This window comes from Harpia harpyja, chromosome 11 (assembly GCF_026419915.1).
Source record: "Harpia harpyja isolate bHarHar1 chromosome 11, bHarHar1 primary haplotype, whole genome shotgun sequence".
NCBI classification, from domain to species: Eukaryota; Metazoa; Chordata; class Aves; order Accipitriformes; family Accipitridae; genus Harpia; species Harpia harpyja.
The window spans coordinates 7,732,881-7,758,140 of NC_068950.1; the positions used below are offsets into that span (position 1 = coordinate 7,732,881).

Here is a 25,260-nt window from a genome sequence, read left to right on the forward strand (position 1 = left end):
GGTATCTGCATCCAGAAGTCACGTATTAACAAGTCTGCAAACTTGCATGTGTAAAGCAGGGTGTCCACTTAAATTGTGCTCTTTAAGCCTCCCTGCCCCAGTCTCCGAGGCCTCCATGTATTTCATCACAGCAGTTCATAAGCTGTCCTGACTTCAGCTCCTTCCCTACGGATCGTTTCCTGAGTGCACTCATCCAGCCATGGCTGGGAGGTGCAGGATGCACAACAAAGCAGACTATCTCTCAGGCTACAGGTCTGACATCCCTGCTCCCCCTCACCAAAGGCCTTTGAGGGTCCTAAGACCCCATAAGAAAATTAAGATGGTGTCAATTCTTTGGAGCAGCAGTGGATCAAGACTGCTGCCAGAAGTGTGCAAAACCCCACCAGCTGTCCTGTCCCTGTCCTCAGTAACCTCTGCTTCCTGCCCAAGATAGCTTGATTTCCTGTAGCTGTGTTTACACGAAATAAAGAGGAAACATTTTCTATCTGCTGTTCTAATAAGCCCCTAGTGGTTTATCACAATTGCTGCTGTTACGCTCCCTTCCAGGTGTCAGAGAGGTGTCACAGGGGACAGCCTGCTGTGAGCACCTACAGATGGAACAAACCCGTCACCCCAAAGGTGTCTGGAATGGGGAGGAGCTATTCAGCCCCTCCTGCACATCCTCTCCTCCTCCCTGGCTGCTGGAGGAGAGTTTCCCTGCGTAAGAGTATCACCCCAAGTGCGGAGACACTACACAGAGGAAGGACAATTCTAGCTTGGGGCTCAGCTAGGACCTGGCATAGATCCATAGCATAAGAAGGTGGGAATGGCTCTCTGGAGAGCCCCTGTCCAGCCTCCTGTGCCAGGCAGGGCTAACAACTAGGGCAGGGTGCTGGCATGTGTCAGCCCACTCTGTAGTTCCCAGTCCCAGAGACCCTGACCTGCGCGGAGCCAAAATCTCTTCCTGGGGGTGTCCTCCTGAGCTCAGGGCTCTCCAAGGGAGGCTGCAAGTTTTGCAGAGAATGCATACTCACGCAAAGGCCTCACATCCTGTAGCCACAAGTCATCACCTCTGTTTCCCAACTGCAGGGCAAGCCTCGCTACTGGGATTAAGATAAACCCATGGCAAGCCGGCCAGCCAGCCAGTCACTGGTGCTATCCCTGCTCAGGCCCTCAGGGTCCCACAACCCACCCAAGGCTAAAACCAGCAGTCTCAGGGAAGAAGGTCTCACAGCTTAGATCATCAGCGCTTCCTGCCCCTGCAACCACCAAGTACCATGGAAACATTTGAGCATCACCTCCCACCCAGCAGGGAGGGCAGCGCGGGCGGTGACCATGGCCCTGCAGGAGACCCGGGACCTCTCCAGAGCAGGCAACACACTGGCCTGCAGCAGCATGGGGGGAGCCCAGGCCGTGGGTGCCAGGAGGCACCGCTACACACCCTCAGCACCATCCCAAACATTGACCTGGTCACAGGGAATGGGCACTGCTGCAGGATCAGGCAGGCATCTTGCTCAACAGTGGGGAGGAAGGAGTTTCCAAAAGGTCCTCAGCTCAGCACAGGCCATGCTGCTAGAGCACCCGGGCTGGGGAAGACTCCACCGCCCTTTGTGGAAAGAAGGGCCTTATCTCCCCACAAGCCCTCACCACCACCAGATGTGATTCACCCATCCCAGCAGAAGAGTCATTTGCAGAATGCAAATATTTATGAATCACCTGTGGGACTTGCTGTCTTCAAGCTGTTTTGGAAGTATCACACCACTCTTTCACAATGCCGCACTGCCCTGGCAGGTGAAGGTGCTAACATTACAGACCACAAATCCTCCTGGCAGCACTGCGTGGCAGAGCCAAGTAACACAGGCAGGACACAGGGACACTGGCTTAGTTGAGTGTTAGTGGTTCATGTGCCATGGGGCTGGAGCCTGGAGCTGCCCTACCTACAGCTAGGACCTGTTGTTCAGCTTTGTGCCACCAAAGAACTTTTTCATGTGGTTGGAAGACCTGTAGCTTCATTCAGTATGGCGACGCCTGCCAATGTCCATCTAAATCCTGATCCTCCCCCCAGGCCTCTGGCCCCTGCCCCTTTTTTCAGCTTCCTTTGCTGCAGGGTTAGTGTGGCCACACCTTTCCTCTTCTCTGCTCCCCTTCAGCTGAAAATGCCCCTGTAACCATGCCCCCACTCGCAAACTACACACCAAGAGTCAATTCAGACCACTGTCCTCAAGATACTAGGTTCTGAGGCAAAGGAGATTATATCTGTGAATCTAATTTCCTTATGAAGTGAAAGGATGCACTCTCTGCTCATCCAAGCAGAGTTTGAGGGGCCCCAGTACAGTTCCTCCCATTTGTGCTGTCAGCCCCATACCCGCCCTTACCCACCTCCCACCTCCAGGCAAGGATTTCAGGGCATTTCCCACTCCCCAGCACTTGCCGTGGCACCAGTGTGTCCTAACCTCCCTCCCAAACATATCTCCTGCCTGCTCACCCAAGTCACTTCTCTGCCAGGTCCCAAAATCTTGCAAACACAGCTACCAAGGTGTTCATGTTCCTCAGCTTCCAGGTCTCACCTCATGCCAGCAAAGCAAAGCTCTGTGGCAAAAGAGAAAGATGCTATAACCTTGCTTAGAAGGTATCTGTAATATTTCTACAGACCAGCTCTTCCCTTTCTCCAACACTGGAATGTAGCCACTTCTGGGTGGGATAAACATCCCATACAATATTAGCTACTCTGCCTCTTATTTTCTTCATCAGCAGTGCTTCTTTTGAGGCATTTGTAACTCTTTGCACATGCTTCCCGTCCCAGTGCAAGGGGGCCTGGAGTGCACTAGCAGGACACTCTCCCAGACACAAGAAACTGTTCCCTGCTGCTGCTTGCAGCCTGTCCTGCACCCTTCAGCTTCATCAGCCATCGCCCCAGCCTTTTGGAAAAAAACATGGCTCCTCACCCCATCATTTTTTCCCTCTCCACCACCAGTCACGTACCCTCCTCTGCCCGGGCACGGAGCCATATGCCATACAAGCTGCGTGGAGAGAAGCTGCCTTTAGAGATGTTGTATCAGCCCTAGGTACTGTGGTAGAGGGAAAATAGTTCTGTTTCGGACATTCACGTACACGCATGCGTGCACGCACAATTGGCTGCCACCTGCCAGTGTTCACAATTTAAGCTATTTTTTGCTTACCACAGGCACTGCCATCTCCAGTCAAGCTCACCCCCCCCTCATCCTTAGCATTGACAACTACTTATTCCAATATAAAGTGAATATCTCCCTTGGAGGGAACTGTAAAATAGAGTACATCCTAGACTTGAGTTCCTGCAAACATTCACAGCGATGAAAGGAAAAACAAAAATAAAGGATAACATGAAAAACGTGAGTCATCACAGATTGCTGAGAAGACCTCAGTAACACTTGTAGATGAGCACACACACACCCCATGATGCCACCATACATCAAAGTGCACTAAATGCTGACAAGAAACATATAAATCATCAAACCAGATAACAATAAGAATCATACGTCACCTGGAAAGGCATCAAAAAAAGGCAACCAGAAATAAAGAGCAAAGAACAATACAACACAGAGTGCAAACCACAGCTACAGATTTCAGCCACCAGCAAAGGCTGCATGGGAAAGTACTGCCTGCGGACCAAACATATGTTGCTCTGGATGAAAAAGGAGTAACTACTCCTGACTCCAAAGTTTCCTAATTTCAAAGGGGAAACTGGCTGTGATGAAGGCCCAGCAGTAAGTAAAGCACAAGTGAACTGTCCTCTCATGCTTTTATACGCACAGTCTCAAACTCCTGCATGTCCCTGATGTGAAAGAACTTGGTCCCATGATGCGTGACAGGGCATTCCCAGGACATTAAGTTCGAAAAAGGGGCAACAAGACCCTATGCAATAGCTGGGAAACGTACTTTCTAGCAGGGCTCCATGAGGCAGCATCCCACTTGGCTACAGCCATCTTCCCACTCCGCACCTCACACAGTTGCTGCAGCCATTTCGGGTGGCACACCGAGCAAGTGCCTCTGGCATGTGGGGTGTGCAGCGGGCAGGCATCATGGCCCTCTGCTGCGGGTGCTTGACACCTGCCTGGGGCATAAGATTAAGACACCCCAGTGTTATTTGCTCACTGCCCCATGCTTGATGGCTCTGCCCCACTCTCGTCAGGGAGGCAACAGGTCTGAAGCCCCTCTGACCTTGGGAGGGATGGATCTCACCTGCTGCTTACTGGCTGCTCTCCACTGTTAGACTTCTACAGACCCACTCCTTAAATTCCTCATAAAGTTTCACGCAAGGGACTTTGTGTGTTCACCACTTCTTACCTGCTTTTAAGAGGAGGTCAGGTGGGAACCTGTCCCATCCTCAGGGGCGTACTGAGCCTGCCTGGGAAAAGGGCCCCTAGACTTTGTGGTGAGGGCAGGGAGAGGAGTCCCAGGGGGAGCTGAGTGTCAGCCTGTGGCAGAAGGACAAGCCATGGGGGTGACAGAGACCTCACTGGGGCAGCAGGGGTGCTTTGGTGGCTGGAGGCAAGGTCCCGGCTGTGAGGACCAAGCAGCCATGGGGAGCACTGTGGGGAAACCTTTTTTACTTCTGTTTTGTTCTCCCTCCTTGCTCTGAGTTATCTCTTACTAAAAAGAGGCATTTCTTGGATTCTATTCAGGCTTTCCTTTCCAGCCACTAGCTCTGCCTTCACACAGCAATTTCATTTTTAACAGACATCAGACTACTGGCCCTTCCTCAACACACATGCAAAGACTTGGTTCAACCTAACTCCAGCAGCTCGGGTAGCTCCAGGCAGAAACATAAAACTAACAGAAGTTCTCTGTGCAAGTCTTCCAGGCCTTCTGGTTTTAAGCTTGATTGATATTAGTGAACTAGCTACCACTGGAAATAAAAGTATTACATCACAGTTATGATATGATTATATTCCATTTCCTTCCAAATGTAAACCCAAACCCCTTCAAGTGTCCTGCCTAAATTGCTGACAGTTTTATCTGCTCCGTGGCTGGCTGCAATTTGTATTATGTTTGGGTTTGCTCCATTTAAGGTATGTGTGGGGGAAATATCCGCCTATAGACATGGATAGTACTTATCAATTAATAATTACTCTCCATCTTCCCACGCAGACTGCAGCCAGTCATTTCTAATGGTCCCAGCCACAGCCATCTTCCCACAAGTCTTTTGCTGTACCTGCGCAACCCTGTCTCTTCCCCCCCACAGCCGCTTCCAGATCCTTCTGTGTGCTGCCTGCCCTCCCGCTCTTGATACAGGGCATCGCTCTGTTGTGCTCAAAGGCACAGCCCCAGAGAAGGTCCCAGAGCTTAAGCACGTTACGTGGCTGCACATTAACACCTTTCTTCTTGTTAACACCTTTCCAGAGCTGTGCCACTGCTTCCCAAGCCTTTCAAGTATTACCCGAAGCAGGGTGTCGGGTAACTGTGCCCAGGCACAGGCAGCAGGTGTCTGTGAGGGGAGCTTGAGGCTGCCCCGCACCGGGCACAGCTGGTTCCAGCCAGTTCCAGCCGCCTCCAGCCAGTTCCAGCCGCCTCAGTAACGGACCCACAGCTGGGCCCCTTGGCAAAAAGTGTTTAAGAAAGGGAAAAATGCTGCCCGGCAGTAAAGACTGAGGGGAAAAAGTGTGAGAAACAGCCCTGCAACACCGAGGAGGGAGGAAGAGGAAGGGGGGTGGCACTCCAGGTGCTGGAGCAGGAATCCCCTGCAGCCCCGGGGTGACCGTGCAGGAGCAGGGTAGCACTGCAGCCTGTGGAAGGACCCACGCCATGGCACGGGAAAAGTGTGAGGAGGGATGAGTGGCCAAGAGGAGCTGTTATGGACTGACCACAGCCCCCCATTCCTCATCCCCCTGTACCACTTTGAGGGGCACAGGTAAAGGAGTTGGGAATGCAGGCGTTGAGCCCAGGAAAAAAGGAAAAGGGGAAAAGTGTTGTTTTGTCTTTGTTTCTTTCTCACTATCCAAATCTCTTTCAATTGGCAATTTCCCCAAATTGAGTCTGTTTTGCCCACGACAGTAACAGGTAAGTCATCTCCCTGTCTTTATCTCAGCCACAAACTTTTCCGTCTTATTTTCTCCCCCGTCCTCTTGAGGAAGGGGAACAAGAGAGCAGCCAGGTGGCCATCAGGCAGCTGGCCAGAGTCAACGCACCACAAGTACTAAGTACTATTTAAATTTCAAGCATACAGAGGTGTGTGGAGTATTCATCTAGCAAGTTTAAAATGTATCATTTCTATAGCATATTCCAGGTGAGAGTCAGAGTATTTTACACGTGGCTCAGCCCTGCTTGCCCCAGAGATGTAAGCCACTGGCCCTGTTCAGCACACAGGTACACCGAGGGGGGGAAAAAAGCGTTTCCGTCTGAGTCTCTGACAGAGACACGTTTGCAGCGCTGACAGGGCCTTTGGAGACCACGACCCCACACAGTGGCATGGTGAAGGTGGGATTCCTGACAGACACACTGCCCTGCTGACTCGGCAGTTCCGTGCAAGGCTGGGGGGTTACTGGAAGTAAACATGGGGCTTCACCGCCTCTCTGCTCTCTTTTACGCTCAGCAAGAGAGCACAGAGGTACTTCAGGTTCAGATTTCTGTGTTCAGTGTGCTCTTCAAGACCACAGGAAATAGCACTTTTAAAAAGTAGGGCTATGGGGGGCAGCATTTTTTTTTCTCTTTTTTTTCACAGAGGAAATCAGAAGTAAAGAATGAGACGGGTAAAAGCGGTTAAAGAAAGACTGAATTTCCAAACCAATTATGTGAAACATACTGCTAACAGGCAATTCAATGGTTTTGCAAGAGATTTTCACACCCTAAGAGCAAAAGCAAAGTGTTCAGCAGTGGTACCAGACTTGCAGAGGGTACAAATCACTAGAAAACAGTCACAAGAAAAAAAAGGAGAGCAATTTGGCCACAAGGAAGAGGTCAAACTTCCCAAGAAGGCTGTACAAAGAAGCAACAGTTGCTAAGTGAGGTTCCTGGACAGTCAATGATTTAAGAAAATAAGCATTAGTATCTTTTCTCTAAGCCGTGTCCCTTGTTCATATAACCTTGTTCTCTCCCTCCCGACGGCTCAGTGTGCTGATTCGACCTGGCTGCAGGCTGGTGTAGGGGAAAGGCTCACCACTGTCACAATTTCCTTACGCACTTTTGATGCCAGTCATAACCCCAAAACGAACACTGCGGAGAAATTAGCAAGCTTTTCTTCACAGTGTCCTATAAAGTTAGGTGCTAAGCACGGTTTACAGGCAACAAGCTGAAAGAGAGAAACGAAAGCACTGCTATACCAAGCACCAATTTTAGGATTTTTTTCAAAGAATTCAGTGGTTGTATGGCTTGTGGTATGCTCTGTATTCAGCCCCAGGAGTCCCAAACATCAGTCTTGAGCCTGGCCACCTTGAAGTCTGCTACCATGTCCAAATGTTCTCTTACTTCATCCCCTCAAGTGTATCTTCCATCTCCCTTCAAGCAACAGGGCTGGATTTTTGTTTACTTGTTTAATTTGTCTGCATGAAGACAAAGGATGGTGGAGGGGGAAGAATTCTGGCTGAAATGGTGGTTAGACCTTTCGGGCCAGGGTCCCACAAGAGAGAAGAATCAGCACATGGTGGCAGAAGCTCCCAGCACCCAGTGCCACCTGTGGCCACGACCAGCTCTCGGCGAAGAGCCTGGTGCCAGCAGGGACAGAGGCTGTTGGTGCTCTGTTCCTTGCCATGACAGGCTTGCCCCTGCCCCTCAGTGCAAGGTCCCAAGCCCATTTTCAGGTTCTCTCATGCTTTCTGTTTCTCTCCTCAGCCTGTCTAATGAGCTAACAAAGTATTTATCACAAAACCCACAGAAATTACAAGACCAACAGGATGCCTTCTTCTACAACCTGCACATAGAAGCCTTTCTAGTGACATTTCCTAGCACAAGAGAAATCGAGGGGGAGTTCTGTGGGCATGGTTTTTCTCGGCATCCGAAGCAGACTTGATGCCACTAGCCTTCATTGCACTGATACACGTTGGGGGGAGGCACTGAGGATAGGCTTCCCCAGGCTTTTATGCCAGGCTGGGGAACCATGTCTGTATCTTTTCCATCCTAAGCGCACTCTGGGAGCAGGAACCACTCAGAGCAGCAAGTTATGTTAGCATCAGAATAAAACATCTCAAGGCCCAATGCACAGCACTGGTACTTCTCTTGTAGCACTGTGGAGACAATCCTGCCAGGTCTGAAACATCTTTATTCTGTGACTGGGAGGGCTCTAGATATAGTGACCACATGGATGCATAGACTGACAGATGGATCACATCCTGTCTTGCCACTGAACTCCCCCCTGTGCAGAATAAAATGCATATGATGACAAAATAAACACTTCAAGGGCAGAGAGACGGTACCTAAGGGTGGTTCGAGATGGATCAAGAAATTATCATCCTCTTCTCTCCTTCAACAGCCTTGCCTGAGTCACATCCTCCAGTCCAGGAAGCAGGGTCTCCACAGGATGCAAGTGGGGAGTTTCGAGCAAACCTTCAAAACGGTCATTCCCTACCCTCATTGCAAACTCACACACCAGGGTGGCAGAGGAGCCCTCGCAAAGCTCCTCACTTGAGTCCTTGGCAGTTCAGATAAACAAGCGAGCACAGCTGCAAGCAGGAGGCAGAAACACCTCTCCACCCCCAAACTTCAAAGGCTCTGACAACAATATCATGTTTGCTATGGCCACAGCTCTGCTAAAAGACAGTAGCTGGCTAAGCCACAGTAACTCCCTGCCACATCCAGGCCTTAAATTAGCTCTCAGCAGCAAAGCACTGCACACACACAGCCACACATAGCCTGGCAGGACCACTGGATGGCTAGGACATGCAGTACCAATTTCAGAACACAACAGCAAGGAACATCACAAAGCCTGCAACAGCACACTTCTGCTGCTTATCTAAAAGCTATCCAGACAACCCACCCTCACTCAAGCCAAGTGCAGCAATGGCATTTGTCTACTGAATATGCCGAATTCCTCCCGGTTCTTCCCTGTTGAAACCAAGCAGGGAATTAGAGCAAATTACATCCTCTTTTGTTGCTAGAGCATTTCTGATCTTCTGTGGTTTGGATTTCTCTTTCAGGACTTTAATGAAAGCCAAATCTTGGATACCTGTTCTCCATGCAGAAGCCTTAGCAGGGAGCACACATAAAAGAGAATGGTAGCAAGCCACTCTGTCAGCATGTGCTTCGGAGCCTGTGCTGAGATTGGCAGCTTGTACCAGAGTTTTGGTTGACCCCATGATTGCTGAGAATTGCACCAGCTATAAACAGATTGCACCCTGCTTAGGGAATTTCATGTTCATCACACCTCCAGCATGAACAACTAGCTTGTAGACTGTTTCAATTAGGAGAGACAAATCTCACTCTCCAACGCCTTTTTCTGAAATCTTTTGCCTCTGTGTTGACATAAAGCTCACTAGCAATGCCAGGAGAAATGCATGTCCCCAGCACAGGGCTCAGGAGAGCACACAGTCCAGTTTTGATTGTCATTCAGATGGCTCAAAAGGCCAGCTACTCCCTTGGCCAGTGCAGGTTTCCAAGCTGAACGTCCCAGGGAATTAGCTGACCAGGAAGCTTTCACTCCCCAAGAATCACCTGACAAAGGGGAACTGGAGGAATCCCCAAGGACAAAAGGAAACTGGGCAAGGAGACATTTTCAACTGTTGTTGAAGGAAACTGGTTGTGGAGTATGGGAAAAAGAGAGAGAGAGAGAAAATCTCTGTAGTGGTTTGTAAGTGGGGGAGAGAAGTTGTTTCTCCGTAAAGAGGGCTGAGTCATACAGAGTGTCCTGAGGAATGGTGAGACAACTGAGGCAGAGGAAAGCACACTGGGGTTTGTTATTCCACCTAGAGCTTTTTGTCACTTTGCTACCCAGAGGAAAGAGCAGCTTATTTTCAAAAAAACCATGAGTCTTCACAACAGAAAGCCTATGTGCCTGTTCACATCACTGCCGATGTTCTGGCAGGGGTAACCGGCCAGACCAGCGCCTACTGGTAGGATCCTATAGCAGCACTGCTGGTCACACCACAGGCAGGAGCCAGGGAACTCAACATCTCTTCACACCTCTGTCTGGCAGAAGACGCCATTGCAGACACTGCCAGCAGTCTCCTGCACCACAGCCTGCAGTCCCACATCTCCTTTGTCAGGGCTTCAGTCATGTACAGGGAACGGAACATTTGACTCTCTGTGTTACTCCAAGAGATGAATCAGCAACAAGTTGTCAAGCTTTTCTTCTTTTCTCTTTTTTTTTTTTAAATTAAAATCAACAAGAAATTCACATGCAACTTGCCTCACCTTGCATCAAAACTCCTCTCTCTTTACTCATCCTTTCTTTTGCGTTAAACCTCAGTCACTTAGTCATGCCTAAAATTACATTTTTGTCACCATGATGTAATATGCCCACATGTCAGAGCACTAGAAAAATAACAGCAATATTTAAGTTTACCTCCCTTCCCTTTTTTTCCCCTAACCACTAGACAATGCTCCTTCCCAACCTGGTAAAAATTTGGCAGAGTCTTTACAGTTCCATGGGCTGGAAGAAATAACCCCACAAGATATTGTCACAGAAACTTAGACAGCCCAAGGCTGGCTTCAGGTAAATGAATAAGCAAAAAAAAAAAAAAAAAAAAATCAATCCCGCAGAAAAACAACGAAAGCAACAACGAAACTTGTCAGATCAAATAGAAGGTTGCTGTCTGAACTCACAGGATTTGAGTAGCTTCAGACATATCAATTCTTCCATTCTTACTCATGCTCTCTCTTCTCCCTGGGAGGTCTACAGAAACAGTCATGTATAACACATCTCAACAGTGACAGTTCCAGCTACTACAGCAACTAAGCTGTGAGGTTTCTGAGCCAAGATGTGTATGCGAGCAAGCCTGCCAAGAGCCAGTCCACGTTGTGACTCCATTTCTTGTCTCTGACACTCTGATGCCTCACCACATACCAGGGATCAGCTGGAGATCAGCAACTGCTTGTTCTGCTTTTGCATTACAGGTGTCCTTCAGGTCTTTGCTGTGCACCAGTCACCTTCCTCCCCATCACAAGTGACCACGGACTGGTAAAGAGTCAGGACACATGGATGCAATATGCAGTATTGATATGAGGTATGCTGGCCATAGCTGTCCAGGGAATATTTCTCCCTCTCTGACTGGGATTTCTCCACTGGGGAAAGCGGAGCTGCTGGCAGGGCTGTTTGCCAGCACACCACCTTCCACCTCCACAGATCTGTGAGAAACAGCACCCACTGCGTAGCAGCACCCATTGCACACCAGCCCTGCTCATTGCTCATCCTGCCTCACTCTCTGCTTATACTCTGTCTCTCAGAGCTCACCCAGCATCCCTTTGGTTCCACTGCACTTTTGCTGTAGAAGCAGCATTGACCCTATCCATACAGTCCTTTCTATAACACAGTCCCTTCTGCCACCCTGGTTACTGTACATACTGAGCCTAGCCAAGGTTTTTAAGACACTAGAATGCTGCCCTCCCCCTTCCTCCACCGGGACAGATAAATAGGATGCAGCATCTGATACACATTGACCACAGAAGAGGCCATATCTCTATCAAGCAGCTCATTGTGCTCAGCCACATAGCAGCACAAATGTTTCTATGTCACACAGAGCCCTGATTTGGCCAGCTGCACACCCAAATGCACAGGCATCTCCTGGAAAGGGTTCAGCTGACCACAAGAGCTGTCTGTGTGCCTGCAACACACCCGCTGGCTCAGCACTGGCCAGGTCCCTCGGGGTGGATCACATAGGAAAGCACACCTGTGCCTAGGAAGAAAGGACATGAACCCCAGAAGACCCCCAGGCAGTGGGAGCAGACCAGACACCTCTTATCAGAAGACGATCCGGGCTTGTCACTTCCTGTCAGCCATGTTCTCCGCAAAGGAGAGTCTCTCTGGAGCCCTGTTAAATGGTGCCTGAACTCTGGGGTACCTCTACACGTGGCCCAGGCTGCTCCGTCAGGAGGGAGGAGGTCAGCTCAGACCACTGCAATCCAGAAACATGACCTGCAGGGAGGAATCACTTATTTTCCTCAAGACTGAAAAAACCCAAACATCACAATGGCCAACCCTGCCGATGGACCTGGGATATCCTTACTAGTGCAGACACCCTTCCCTTGCTGGGGAGGGAACAAAATACTTGATAATTTCAAAATAAATTTCAATAATTTGAATATTTTTATTAAATAATTTTAAATAAAGTCCAAGAGCTATTAATAATGTCAGCATTAAATATTCATTAAGTATTTAATGGTAACAATAAGCAAGTATTTCACCAAATGAACAGCTCATTAGCTAGATAAACAGATGACTTTAATAAAGCCATTGTGGCACAAGCAGTCTGTGAATTGACTCTATGTGGTTTGAAATTGTATAATCCTGTCATGACGTTACTTTGAATCTTTAGTCAGAGCTCACAAGCTAAGTAGTGGATTTGCTCTGGGCAGTTTAAAGCGATATTTGAGGAAGGGATCACAAAGCAGAAACTCATCTTACTGGCAGCCATACCACTGACTCCACACAGTCACAGCTGCTCTCTGACTTGGGAGCAAGCCTAGCAGCACCTAGCTTTATCCTGCAAGGATAAACCAGCTCTGTCCACTTCAGGAGATCTCAGCACTATTTATAACATGACTGTCCACCTCACTGTGCCACTGTCTCTGAAATGTGCAGGTCCGTGCTGCCTCTAGCATTTCAGATAAAAAGACTAACAGATCTTTGCCCTCTCCTGATGTGCAGCGATCCTGCCCCAGAACTGACTGCATTCACAGTCTAGATAAGTTACTATGTGCTGACTTACAGAAACCTTGGGGAGCTTTCCTGCCCTTCCCCAATACAGTACTAGCAGAGTATAACCTCAGCGTGAGTTTCCTCTGGGCACTGAATGCCCTGTGTGTCTCCAAGCTGCTTACCAGTAAAGAAAGCAAACATGCAATATGTTCAGCTAGATTTGCTCCAGAAATAGCTGCAAGCTTGCAGGCATGTGTACATACAGATGCCCACTCCCCACTTGGATGTCTGGTCACTGGGAAAGCAACACAGCACAAACAGCAACCAAAAGAGGATAGCACTTTCCAGCCTTTCCTGGCAGGGTCTGGATCCAGCACCTCTATCCCTGCACTATGTGGTTTGCCCCTCTGATACTAGGAGGATGTGGGGTCAGTGAGAGAGCATCAATCAAGCAAAAAGGTCCCTAAACTTTGACTTCTTGAGGCATTTTCCATCCTGAGAAATGCAGTAGAAATATCCAAGTGCAGCAACAGCTGTGTGAGCAGAGAGGTGCAGTGTTTGTGTCACACTGGCCACACCAGTAGCCAGTCCACTTCTAAGTTTCAAAGAAATAGGTTTCCCTGAAGCAAGCAACAGCAAACCACAGGCCACACACCACCGAGCCAAAAGCAGCACCATGGAAAAGGAAATAAATGCTGCAGGCTGCTAAAGAACAAGTTCACTGTGACCAACATCAGAGCTGCAAGAAGGTAGGCAAAGATGATGATGCACCACAGCTGCAGCCTTTGTGTACTGCCTGGTGGCAATGTGGCAGACAGCCCTGGGGTTAACCCATGCAAGGGAAGAGCTCCATGAACCAGACACCAGAGTGAGCAAATAGGGTTTTTTAACACCAAAGCACCACTTCCTTTCCTTGCCCATCAGACTGCCAGGCAGGAAGTGCTGCTGGGGCCAGAGGGCACATGGAGGAGCATGGGGCCTTTGGGGATGGTAGTGCTTCCGCTCAGCAACAAGTGTCTGGCTCCACTCAAGCTCAAGCTTGAGATCAGTCCCCTTCCTGATGGCCAAACTGGGCTTGGGCTGCCTCGTCTGTGCTGCCCACATCACACCTCCCTGATCCCCAAATCCTGATGTCTTGATGCTGGAGCCCCAAAGCTCCATGGCAGGGGACCCCATGCCCCACCAAGTAGGAATTGAAGTGGGGTCAGGCTCCCAGATTTCTGCCATGCTGCTGGAGGAGTGGGGTGCTGGCCCCTGATCACAGAGGCCTTCAGGACTTCAGCCATTGCAGAAGTCTGCTGCCCCAAATGAGGAAAGGCAGTGCCACTTACTAGAAAAATATATCTTTATTTACCATCTGTGTTTTGCTCGGGAGAGAATACCCTGTGACAAGGGTGCCAGCCAAAGACATGCTGTTGATGGTGGTCAGCATGCCCCCACCTGCACCGTGCAGGGGGTGGCAGGACCAGGTCTCCATGGGGGACGCTGATGTGTCAAAAGGATGGGAAGGGGGTTGGAGATGCTGCTTTCATCTCAGGCCCCACTGCCCTCCACCGCTGTCTTGTTCAGTTCCTGTCAGCAGAGCACGTGGCTTCCCCACCAGCTCCACCACCACGGCACAGTCATGGTTTCTCTCCCAGGCTGGGACCCCTGTCATGGCATCACTGCTTCTGGCACGTTCCTTGCAAGGAGTTAAATAAAGAGGTTGGGGGGACATTTTCTGGGATGGGAATGGTCAATAACTTAATGCAAAATGAATGTATCACACCTAACAAACCAGCTAGCAGGCAGGTGCTGGTCATACAGCAGTCACAGTGCCAAGTGCCTGGGCAGGGTGGCCAGCCATGGCTCGGGGCAGGCAGTTGAGGCCTCCGTACTACTCATTCCCACACCACTGCCTGTGGTGTGGCACAGCATGGCCCAGGCACCCGCAGCCTTGGCTCAAGGGGCCTCCTTGATGCCCACCGGCTGTTCCCACACGCCTGCTGGCCCAAGCTCACCAGGGCCATGACATCATGTGGGGCCGCTGGCACCAGCATCTTCTCAGGTAGCAAGTAGTGAGTTTCAATGGGGTCTTCAGCACACTATGTTTCGAGTTTGTTGGTTTTTTCAGAGGGGGAAAATGTGTGATTCTCTTCAGGTAGACACAGTACAGCCCCAGTGCTTCCCAGAGGTCTGCAGGTCTGCTTTTAAGCCTTTACCTGTTGCTTGAACCCTCTTACACTGAAGGCCAAAACATAGTTTCTTGGTGGTGCGAGACACTGGCTTGGCCACTGCCGCTCAGGCAGCACTCACCCCTCACGCATCCATGTGTGTGGGGGGGGGCCTGCCAGCCACGCTCCAACAGCCCCATTCAAAGCTTAAATAAGCCGAAGAATGTCTTGGATTCCTCAAAATTAACCAGAGCAATTTTGGAGACATTGACATGCAAACTGTCCATCTTCCTGAGCTTGAATAAAGCCCCCAGGTAGCTTTTCCGGGCCCATGTTTTCTGACTCGTACAGTAGTTGATGCCTTTGTCCTCCATCAGCACGTGGCTGCCTGGCAAGGCTGGGTTTTTCTTGTAGACAATGTGGGTCAACACCTGGCTGCTGCAGACACTGCCCCGGAAGAGCACGTTGGAGTATACGAAGTACAAGCCAGTCTCATTTATGACGAGGCCCTGATCGCGGTACTGAATGCCGTTGGTGAAGGCGTGGCCAGAGATGGGTTCCCACTCCAGAGGGAGGTCCTGCTGGACCGGGTTCCCTGGAAGCCCAAATAAGAGAAAAAGTGCAGTAAGTGCAAGCAGTTGTGTGGTTTTTCCTCAAGTCACACCCCACGTCAAAACAAGTCAACTGTTCTCCAAGTCCTTGTCTGCAGCATGGAAAGTCCACCCCAACCTCAGGCTTGTGGGAGCTCTCACCTTCACCTTGCTCAACAACAGCCACTTATGACAGCCTTCTGCCCCGCACACCCCAGATACAAACCCAAACCGAAAACCAGAGCCCTCACTGAAAAGCCTAAATGAGGGGAAGATTTTAGCTGTGGAGTAACTTCCCTCTGTCAGAGCACACATGTTACCAAAGGAAAATAGGAAAGCCTGTGTGAGCTGGGCTCCTCACAACTACAACCATGCTACCCTCTCACCCAAGCCACCTCTGCCCAATCCCCTGCTCCCACATTTTGCTGGCCTCCCTCAGCACATACCTGTTAAGTGTGCTGCATTCCTTGCTTCCTTTATCATTGACTGCTCCTTCTGCCCTGCACAAAAAAAGGGAAGATATATTAGCCATATGCTCCATGGAGAAGCCAGCCCAGAAAGCAGAAGGAAGCCAACCATGAAGCTGAAATGGGGCAGATTCAGAGCAGCACAGGGCACATAAGCACCATGGCTTAGCGCAGCGAGGTAAAGCAGTTCTTGGGCAAACACTGCAGGGCAAGAGGAGGAGTTAAAAAGGAAGAGTTGCAGCAAAGGATCCAGATGTGATCAAAAGCAAGGGGAAAGAGCAAGGAGAGCTTTCATCTTAAACGGCTCAGTTGGTGAGCTCAAGCAGAGCCCTCTCAGGCTGTAGGAGAGGGACAATAGTGCCGCTTTACCCAGCATCTCTGGCCCATGCCAAGGTGACTTGCTCATGTCCTGTCACAGGTGAGCCTGTTCTGTTGCCCCCCTCCAGTCCAGCACTGCCAAAGACAGGTGTACCCATGGCAGTGGACTTCTGTCTGCTGAGTACCAACCCTCCTTACAACTAGATCAGACACTTGAGACATCCTGCAAACCATCCCGCTGGCCAGGCAGACCTTGTCCTCAGAGAGGCAGAGCACAACTGGGAAAATTCTGCCTTCCCTGGAGGGCTCCGTTCCCCTTGGAGAGATGGGCCAGTTACAGTGACTTGGTATTTGGATCCCATCTCACTCCATCCTTCCCTTCTCAGCATCAACTTCCAAGCATCATGTTCTCAAACTTTAGAAGCAGCCTTTTCTCAAGCCAATTAAATTTTCCTCTCCTCTCCCCCTTCTTCACACTATTTCCCTGGCTTGCTTTATTTATCCATCCCCCCTCAGGAAATTCAGGGTTACTGTTTATGACTTATGTTCAGCTACTACTAAAGTAGCCTGTGATCAGACCACTGAGCATCCAGTTAAAATGACAGCTCCCCTTCCCCTAAGCATTACAAAATCTATTGATATGGGAGTTGATGGGAACCAGGACTGCCCTTTCCAGAGAATTTTGCTATTTCCAAATTTGCTTTCATTCAGTATGAGAACAAACTTGAAAAGAAATTAACTTTCCTACTAATCAAAAATCCTCAAGGGAAAAAAATCTTTTCAGATCTAGCAAAAATTGTCAAGAGAGCTGAAAATTTTTTACTTGGCCATCTTTAAAAAGGGATATCCTTACTGATAACATTAACATAGAAAGTAAAAGTAAAATAATAGTTTGGAAGTTCAAAATATGATTTTTAAATTGTTCCATTCAGATTGAAAATCTTTGGGTTTTTCCTGAATGAAATTTAGAAAAATTGGCAGGTTCTTGTGGAAAGTTTCAATTTCACTGAAATGACATTTCTAAAAGAAAAAAACTCCATATATAATCAGGCTCTTCTCAACTAGCTTTGGCTGCAGTGAGACTTTGTACCAAAAGAATTTAGGAAAAAAATAAGTTGCGATCTCAAGGGTGCGAGTGAATCCCCCACCCCCACAGAAAATGAAACCCTCTGCATCCTCCCAGAATCTTAAAAGAGTAAGGAGAGAAAGAAGTAACACGTGCAGTACCCTTCTCCGTTCTCCTCCTTCCATTCATGTTGTTGCTGTACGTTAGGACAGCCAGAAACTCACTTTTACAGTAGAGTACCCCCAGCACCGTTGCTCCGCTGGGCCTGGGAGGCCCCCAGGTAGAGGCACGCTGTCACAGGAACCTGTGGCTGACACCTCCAAGCACTCCAGCAGGCAGGGTGCAGGACCCCATCCCCACACCCCAGAGATAAAGCTCTTTTTCCAGCCAAGCAAGTGAAATCAGCACTTTCAGAGCATTACAGTGCCTTTGCCCCCGATGAGGAGAGGGAAGAGTTCGACAGGAGCATTCTCACACATTAACACAGAGGAGTTCCTCCTCTATGTACATCAACTCACCTATGAGTTTCTCCAAAGCTGGAGGGATGTGTTCAGTACTGGCAGACTGTCAAAAGAGAAGAGTGACAAGCCATCTTAGCAGAGTGAGAGGCATAAGGGCATCATCTAAAGCAGCCAAGGACTATCTTTGGCAGTGGCTAATTCTGGGTGCTCACAGGGAGCTGCAAAGTGCTAAGAAATATGCAGGGAAAGAAACCTTGCAGCACTCAGAAACACAAAGACACCCAGATATATCAGTTACCAATAGAGCAGTCCCCCACAGTAATAAGCAACCCCACTTACACTGGCATGGCAGACATTTAAATGCCACCAGCCCGCCCCTGGGGAGTTTTGCACCACCTGAGCATCTCAGACCCAATTTTAAGTTTTTCTTTTTTTTCCTGTTTCCCCAGAGCCTCTGTGACCAGCCAGGCAGACCTCACCTCTCTGAGTTCAGCCAGTTCCTTCTCCAGGTGGAAAATCTGAAACATGCTCAGCCCCACTCCAGTGAGGGCCACCAGGATCAGCAAGGAGATCACCAGGAAGCCAACACTCCTCCTTTCCCTGTTGTTCCTTGGTTTTGTCCTCCGGTCGGGTACTGGTGGTGGAAAAGGAGCGACGGGAGGTGCAGGGGGGCAGGAAGTACTGGGGTTGGCACAGCTGTCCACCCAAAAGATCTGGGGATACACGTAGTTCAAGTTCTGCTGCATGGCCGGGAGCGGGATGGGCTGGACGTGCTTAGCGTGATCTTCCATATGGCAGCCAAAAACTGCTGGGGCTGTCCCAGACTGAGCCCTGGGGGAAGACCCAGCTCTGCCTTTATGTGCCTGCATCACTCCAGCAGCGAACACCCAGCTCAGATGCTGCAACTCTATGAAAGCCTCAAGCATCAACAGCAAACCCCAAAGAGCTTCCGCCCTCGGCTGCAAGTTTGGGGCACCCACCTGCTCCTCCCACACCGAGGCGGCACGCACACGCGGAGGGACCAGCCCGGCGGCAGACTGCGCTCACACAAAACCGCGCTTGGCGGCCAGGCTCGGGAAGCAGGTGCACTCAGCAGCGAAGTGCTTGTGGGGCATACGAGGGCTGCGCTGCCATTCGGGGGCTGAGTAATCAGCCCAGCACACACCCACCAGCCAACCACCCTTTCCAGCAGCCCACTCGGGCAGAGGCAGCTGCTTTTCCACTGCAGTGTCCTGGACCACAAGCAGAGCAAAAGGAATGACAAAACCTCTGGCATCCTACACAAGAGTGGAGAGGCAGAGCTGAGGACTCCTACCCTCAGCAGAAGGATGAAGACCTGATCCCAAGCACAGCTGTGGGTGCCGGGGAATTGCTTCATTTCACACAGGACAGATTGCTTACCGCTGCCTGTTGCACATCCTGCCTTTTCCTTGGCTCCTCCAACAGGGCACGGATCCCCAGTCACAGAACACTGGTCACAGACACCGTCCCACTGTGATAAAAAACAACCTAACCAAGAAGAGGAAGACATTGTCAGTGCTGCAGCCTCAGCAGAGCTGCCCCAGTGTTAACCACCTAAGTAGAGCCAAGCTCAGTGGGCTGCCTTCACTAAATCACTGTGGGGCACTGGCCAGGATGAACCAGCAGTGTGCTGTAATGTGGGAAACACACAGTGCCTTGGGGTACAAGCAGGCTTTTCTGGCAGCTTCTGCTGCCCCTGTTACCTTTGCAAATACTATCTCCAACCCCACAATCCTCTTCTAATCTGAGGAAGCCTTAGAGAGGGAAGAAGGGCTTTATCATCTCTTCAGGTCAACGCTGAGCACTGCAGCAGGACCTAACCTGGCTGAGGAACTTGTGACTAAAACCTGGGGTAGACAGTGTGCTACTCACCTTCGTAGAATTTCTCTTGCTTTCCAAGAAAGGATCCAGAATTCAGGCTGTGCTGCAAGGACCAGCACTTACAGGAGCTCATTACAAAATCATAGCGAGGAGAGACAGGGACATTTCCATTCCTCAGTTTCCAGTTTCCATTCCTCATTGACTGCAGATTTCCAAGTGGTGGCAATGAGATTTTCCCACAGATTTATAGGTGCACAGAAGTGATTATAAACAGCAGTTTGCTCCTCCATTTTACAGACCTATGTTGAAGTGTGTATTTGTATGGGGCAGTACTTAAAAAAAAGAAAACGCTTAATACAAGAACAAACTGGAGATTTGTCTCCTCTGTGGCTGAAGGAAGCCATCCCAACACACAGGCTTTGATCTTGAACATCAAAACTGGGGTCTAAGAACATCACGCTTTAACGACATATGCACACTGGTTTCTCCAAAGCAAGGCCTCAGCTTTTCCTCCAACCACACCAATAAGTCAGATGTGTCCTCAAAGCCTTGCCTGCACCACCAGACACCCCACTGCTTTTTGAAGATGTTCACCACAGCCGTTTGCTGCAGCAGTGATCTGCAGCGTGAGAGGTTTCAGCAACCCGTCTGGCTCTTCCTCGTACTTTTAGGTTTCTGACATAGACACAAAAGCAACATAAATCCAGCTCCAGTCATGCCTACCCTCACTCAGTCCTCCTCTCTGCATCACAGAATGGCACTCCCCAGCCAGCCTGAGGACAGGTCCTCATCCACTCCTACGATCATTACAAGAGAGGGTCACACAAAGGGCTGGGCTCAGCTCCACACCTCCCATGCCACATGGTGAACTCCAGCCTGGCTAGCCAGTACTGGGCACAGAGAAAGGGAGATGCCTCCAAGGCACCGGGAGCCAAGAGAGGCAGCAGGACGCTTGGACAAGCATCTCCTGTGCTCTTCACCACCCCACCTGCACAGCACCCCAGCCCTGCTGCTGCCACAGGCACCTCAGCCACGTGTGGGGGGACTCGCCACCCACTTGGGCTCCTCACTCCGCAGTCGGTGCCTCCACTCCCTTGCTCTCACAGCAGCGAGCACAGCATGCCCAGGGGTCTTTGGAACAGGACATGAGTGTTAGGGAGTTCCCATTTCTTTAATGCCCTCTGTGGCCCATTCAGCTCCTGTAAAATACAGTGATGGCTCAGGGAGCAGGGACTGAAGCCCAGGACTTTCTCAAAGTTGCAGGCATTGCTGACAAGCATGTCAAGAGTCATTGAGCTCATAGCTTTGCCTGGAGAGGATCCACTCAAATTTTTTCTGCCACTGACTGTGTTTAATGCAGACAGCTTACTGTGGTGGGATTGCGGGCACAGTAGCAGTCTCCCTTAAATGTCAGAAGTGTACTTATTTCTCACCCACTGCTTCCTATTTTCACAAAGGTGCTTTTTTTTAATGGGTGGGTGAGAGAGCAGAGACGATGAAACCAAAGAAAGCCATTTCAGCCATGTCTGCTGCATCTTCTCTTTCAGATGCTCAAATCAAGAGCCTGCTAATACCACATGTTGTGGCAAGCCAAAGATTGGGGCTATTTTACCATCAAAGGATCATTTGCAGTGCACAGCATGCTTTTAGAGACCCTCGCTTCCTAGCAAGCTCTACTACGTGGATCCTGCTGTCACATTCTCTGTTTCCGCTGTCACCACCTTCAGAGATCACCAAGATGATACACGCTGGAAGACAGCAGCAAGCGGGGCTGTGTGTGTAGCACGTCATGATGTCTGCAGGGTCTGTGTTCTGCTGGCTTCCTATTGCTCAAGCAACACACAATATTAACAGGGCTTTTGAAATAATAGTGGGACAATTTGCTGTAGGTAGACATTTAAGTCACAGAATCTATTTTGCTAGAAGGCCTAGAGCCAGAATTTAGGCAAGGTTGAGCTCTCCTAAAATACAGGGCAAGGACAGCTGGGCAGGAAAGGAGGACATAAAAAGAAAGACAAATCCGACACCCCTTTTGTCCTTCTGCCTCCCTATCCCCCCCTTCACCCAGTCTGCAAGATGCACACTCTTTTCAGCAGCCTTATGTCATTGGAACAGGAGGGAATATTTTCAAATGGAAACACCTTCCATACCCTTTATCAGAGAATCAGTCCCCTTTGCCAAAAACAAAATGAGCCACAGTTCCACAGACAGAAAAAGAGGATTTGCTCAGAAGAACCCCTGCCATCCCCACCTCGCCCCCAGAGGAGAGGTGGGAGCTCTTATTAATGACACACACTATTATGCTAAAGTTTACGTTGACAGCAAAGAGAATCAGCCAGCAGCTAAAAGTTTGTATCAGCAGATTTAAGGACAAAAGGATAACCTGCTTGAAATATACCAAAGAAAGGACTTGAACAATGATCCAGATCTAATACTTGACAGAAAATAAAATTAAAAAAAAAAAAAAAAAAACATAAGCACGAACCACTGTGTAGGAGAGGCTCTCATCAGGTTCTGGACAGAGTCAGACACGTGTCTGCCTGAAAGTAATTAACAAGTATTTCCTATTACACTAGCGACCAGTGGAAATGCTAAAAAGCAACTATTGAAAGCCCACAGGGCTGCATAAATTACACCCAGGAAAAACTGAAGAAGCTGAGAATCATTTGCATTCAAAAAACAGGATTCAAAACATTAACCCGAGATATTAACAGCCTCAGCAACCTTTTGCAGTCCCAGGCTAAACTGTGCATGCCAACAGAGCCAGGAGAGGCAACTACTGAGAACCCAGTAAGGATCAGCCACAGCTGGCAGAAGAGATGGCACCCATTAACACTCACTGATGGGTACGGTGGAAAGACTAACTGAGAGCACCCTCCGGGACAAGGCTTCTGATTTTCCACCAGGATTGTCCTCAACACAGTGCTATTTCAAAGCCTTTACCACAGAGAAAACCAAGCAAAATATTATGCCAGCAATATTTGCAGATTAAAATAACTGGTAAGAGATCCTAAGTAACAATGAGGACAGACAATTTAATCAGAAGAAAACCAGTCTAGAAACAAAGACTGCAGATCAAACTCTTTAGATAGAAAATAACATCCTAGAAAGAACAGTTCTGAAACTGATAGAAAAGCTACCCAGCTGGACATGAGCTTCCAGCAGGGAAAGCCCACGGGCTCCCATAGGTATGAGCTCACATGTAGCACTGGACAGCTACACAGTCCCAGAACCCACATTGCAAGTTTATGTTCAACTTCAGAGGGGCTCAGGAAGAAGTTGCCATAACTGCCAGACAGCACAGATGTTCAATTTGGTCCATTCAAGAGAAGATGGGCAGGGAGGGACAGTGCGTGAAAAACCCATATAAAAAGAGACAATTTCCAGCAGTAGAGGGCTCTTGAATCTCACAGAAAAAAACTTTGCCAGGGAGCCACTAACTGGGAACCAAAGCTGAAGTAGTTTGCGCAAAAAAGACATGGATTTTCGACTAAACATTGGAATGGATGCTTGTGAGAACTGCCTCCAAAGGTAACAGGATCTCCATCCACTGAAGCCTTTGAGGGGAGTGGAAGACACCAGAACTCACCCAGCCTTTGCAGTTAGCACTGACACCTTAGTGTAATTTCTTTATTACATGTTTTTTTTAACAGTTCAGTTTCCTAGACAATGGTGATGCTTTTCCTTTCCTCAACAACTACTCTCTTTGCTAGAAGCATTTACAGCACATGTAAAGCCATGTCAGTGCCAACAGCTCACAAGGGAGACGTTCACATATTCACACTCAAGAGCAGGTTTCAAAATCCATTTCTAACGGCTCTGGCCTGGCATTGCAGTGCTTAATATGGCCTTCTTCCAGTGAGCAAGGCACTTTGTTCTCTCCTTCACCATGATGATCTCAACAAGCAGGCAGCAGCCCTGGGTTCAGCAGAAGAGATATAGGGCTCTGACCTGAGGCAGGAGAGTATCCAAGCAAGGAAAGAGCCAAAGCAGCTGAGAAAAAAAAAAAGAGGAAGAATTGAAAGCAGCAGAGTAAGATTTTATTTCTTTCACGTCTGTAATAAGAGCAAGAAAATGAGGTATAGTGGTTATGAGGTAATGGGATCTATTGCTTGAACATCCGAGAAAGAGAGAAGCGGGTCATTTCATAACATACAATAGATTAGTCATGGGAGAAAAATGGAACAAGGTGGTGTGGCCACTCAGAGGTTGCGAGGAAGAGCACAGCGAACGTGCAGATGTTGATTTCCCATCCTCCCCAGTGACGGTCAAGAACTGCATTCACAAGCCCTTCAGCAGGATCCATGCCCTGCCCCAGGCTGCCAGCATAAAGCCAGCCTTGACCCTGGAAAACACCAGCTGGCTCTGCTGGCCACTGTGGCCTACTTGGTATTTGACAATTTTATTCTTTCTTGGGAACAGCTGTTCTCAGCCCATAAAAAACAAACAAACAAAAAAAAAAACCCACAAAAAACAACAACAAAAATAAAACCCAAACCCAACCAACCAAAAATACCCAACAATGCCCCCTACCTGCTAAGATCTACCCCAAGACCCTGAGTTCCACCAGGATCACACCTGAGCTCTGTGTTACTGAGCAAATTCAGGCCCTCTAGCATCAGTTTGGCATACGGAGAGCCCCACACCAGATGCGCCCATCTCGTTACACAAGCACCCTGACACCAGTGACCCACATCAGCCAACTTCCCAAAACTCTGAGGGACCTTCAGCTGACTTTCCTGGGATTTAACTTTGAGCTATAGGTGGTTTCACGGGCAATGTACACAACCTTGACATTTCAGCAGTAACCATGCCAAATTATGACTAATAGAAGATATTCATTAGCTGCTTTGAGTTTTCTGGGAAAAAAAAAAAAAATCACAGGCAAGAATTCTTGTTTGCTGTGAGTTCACAGAGGGCCCAGCAGCTGGATGTAGGCTCTAGCCACCACAACTAACAAAAGAAAAAAAACAAGCCTCAAGATGGCAAACATTTCTTTTCCCTTTCTAGGTCCACAAAGTGCAGAGTTAACTTCATCTCCATTCCCTACCAAAAGCCATACCTCTAATCTATGATTTAATTAGTGACTCTAATGAAAAGCAGCATGGGCAAGACCAGTTGCAGCTCCCAGCCCATGTGTCCAACATGAGAGACAGCAGCAAGGCTCCAGAAAGCTTCTTTTAAAATTACTACTCTTAAATTGGAGAAGGGATACATGAGAGATTCACGAGTTTCACTATCCTTTCCTAAGCTAACACATTTTACCTAAACCAGCTCTCGGAACACTAATTCTTCTCCATCTGTTACAAACCCCAGTAATGTCTTCAACAGTACCTGATGCTGTTTGACACTCAGGGTTTCCAGATGATGAGACACACACTGCTTGATGCCTACCCACAGCACTTTGTGGTCAGGGCTCTACGCTTTAATTGTTCCAAATGAAGTGGAACATGTTTGTACCTTAATAAGTAAAGCATGCTAAGCTGTTCCATGTTTTCATCTCACACTAACTTGGCAAAAGCAGAAGCCACACAAAGACACCTTACACTCGAGTTCTCTATTTACCAATACCACACAGCTGGTAGAGTTTGCATATTTTAAAAATATTGGATTTCCACTCTGAT

General features: G+C 49.0%; 2 protein-coding genes across 2 annotated transcripts in view; both read right to left on the reverse strand.

The window, feature by feature from the left end:
- Positions 1-16,878, reverse strand: part of PRDX6 (peroxiredoxin 6) — a 202,735-nt gene extending 185,857 nt beyond the window's left edge. The window contains exon 1 of the mRNA XM_052800590.1: positions 16,872-16,878. The gene's annotated coding sequence lies outside the window, so the exon portion shown is untranslated. The remainder of the gene's footprint in view (positions 1-16,871) is intronic.
- Positions 14,103-19,087, reverse strand: FASLG (Fas ligand). Its single transcript, XM_052800584.1, has 4 exons — positions 18,274-19,087; positions 17,852-17,897; positions 15,929-15,982; positions 14,103-15,487 (listed from the first exon to the last, which is right to left on the reverse strand). The coding sequence occupies exons 1-4, from the start codon at positions 18,718-18,720 to the stop codon at positions 15,093-15,095; spliced, it is 942 nt and encodes a 313-aa protein (XP_052656544.1). The 5' UTR covers positions 18,721-19,087; the 3' UTR covers positions 14,103-15,092.
- Between the last annotated feature and the right edge of the window lie 6,173 nt (positions 19,088-25,260).

What these genes read in the sequence shown, in the direction of transcription:
- FASLG (XM_052800584.1), bottom strand. Translation starts at nt 18,720, where the DNA reads ATGCTTGAGGCTTTCATAGAGTTGCAGCATCTGAGCTGGGTGTTCGCT. An exon ending in AACTGGCTGAACTCAGAGAG is followed by an intron (nt 17,898 to 18,273) that starts GTGAGGTCTGCC and finishes CTCTTTTGACAG; the next exon opens with TCTGCCAGTACTGAACACAT. An exon ending in GAATGCAGCACACTTAACAG is followed by an intron (nt 15,488 to 15,928) that starts GTATGTGCTGAG and finishes TTGGGCTTCCAG; the next exon opens with GGAACCCGGTCCAGCAGGAC.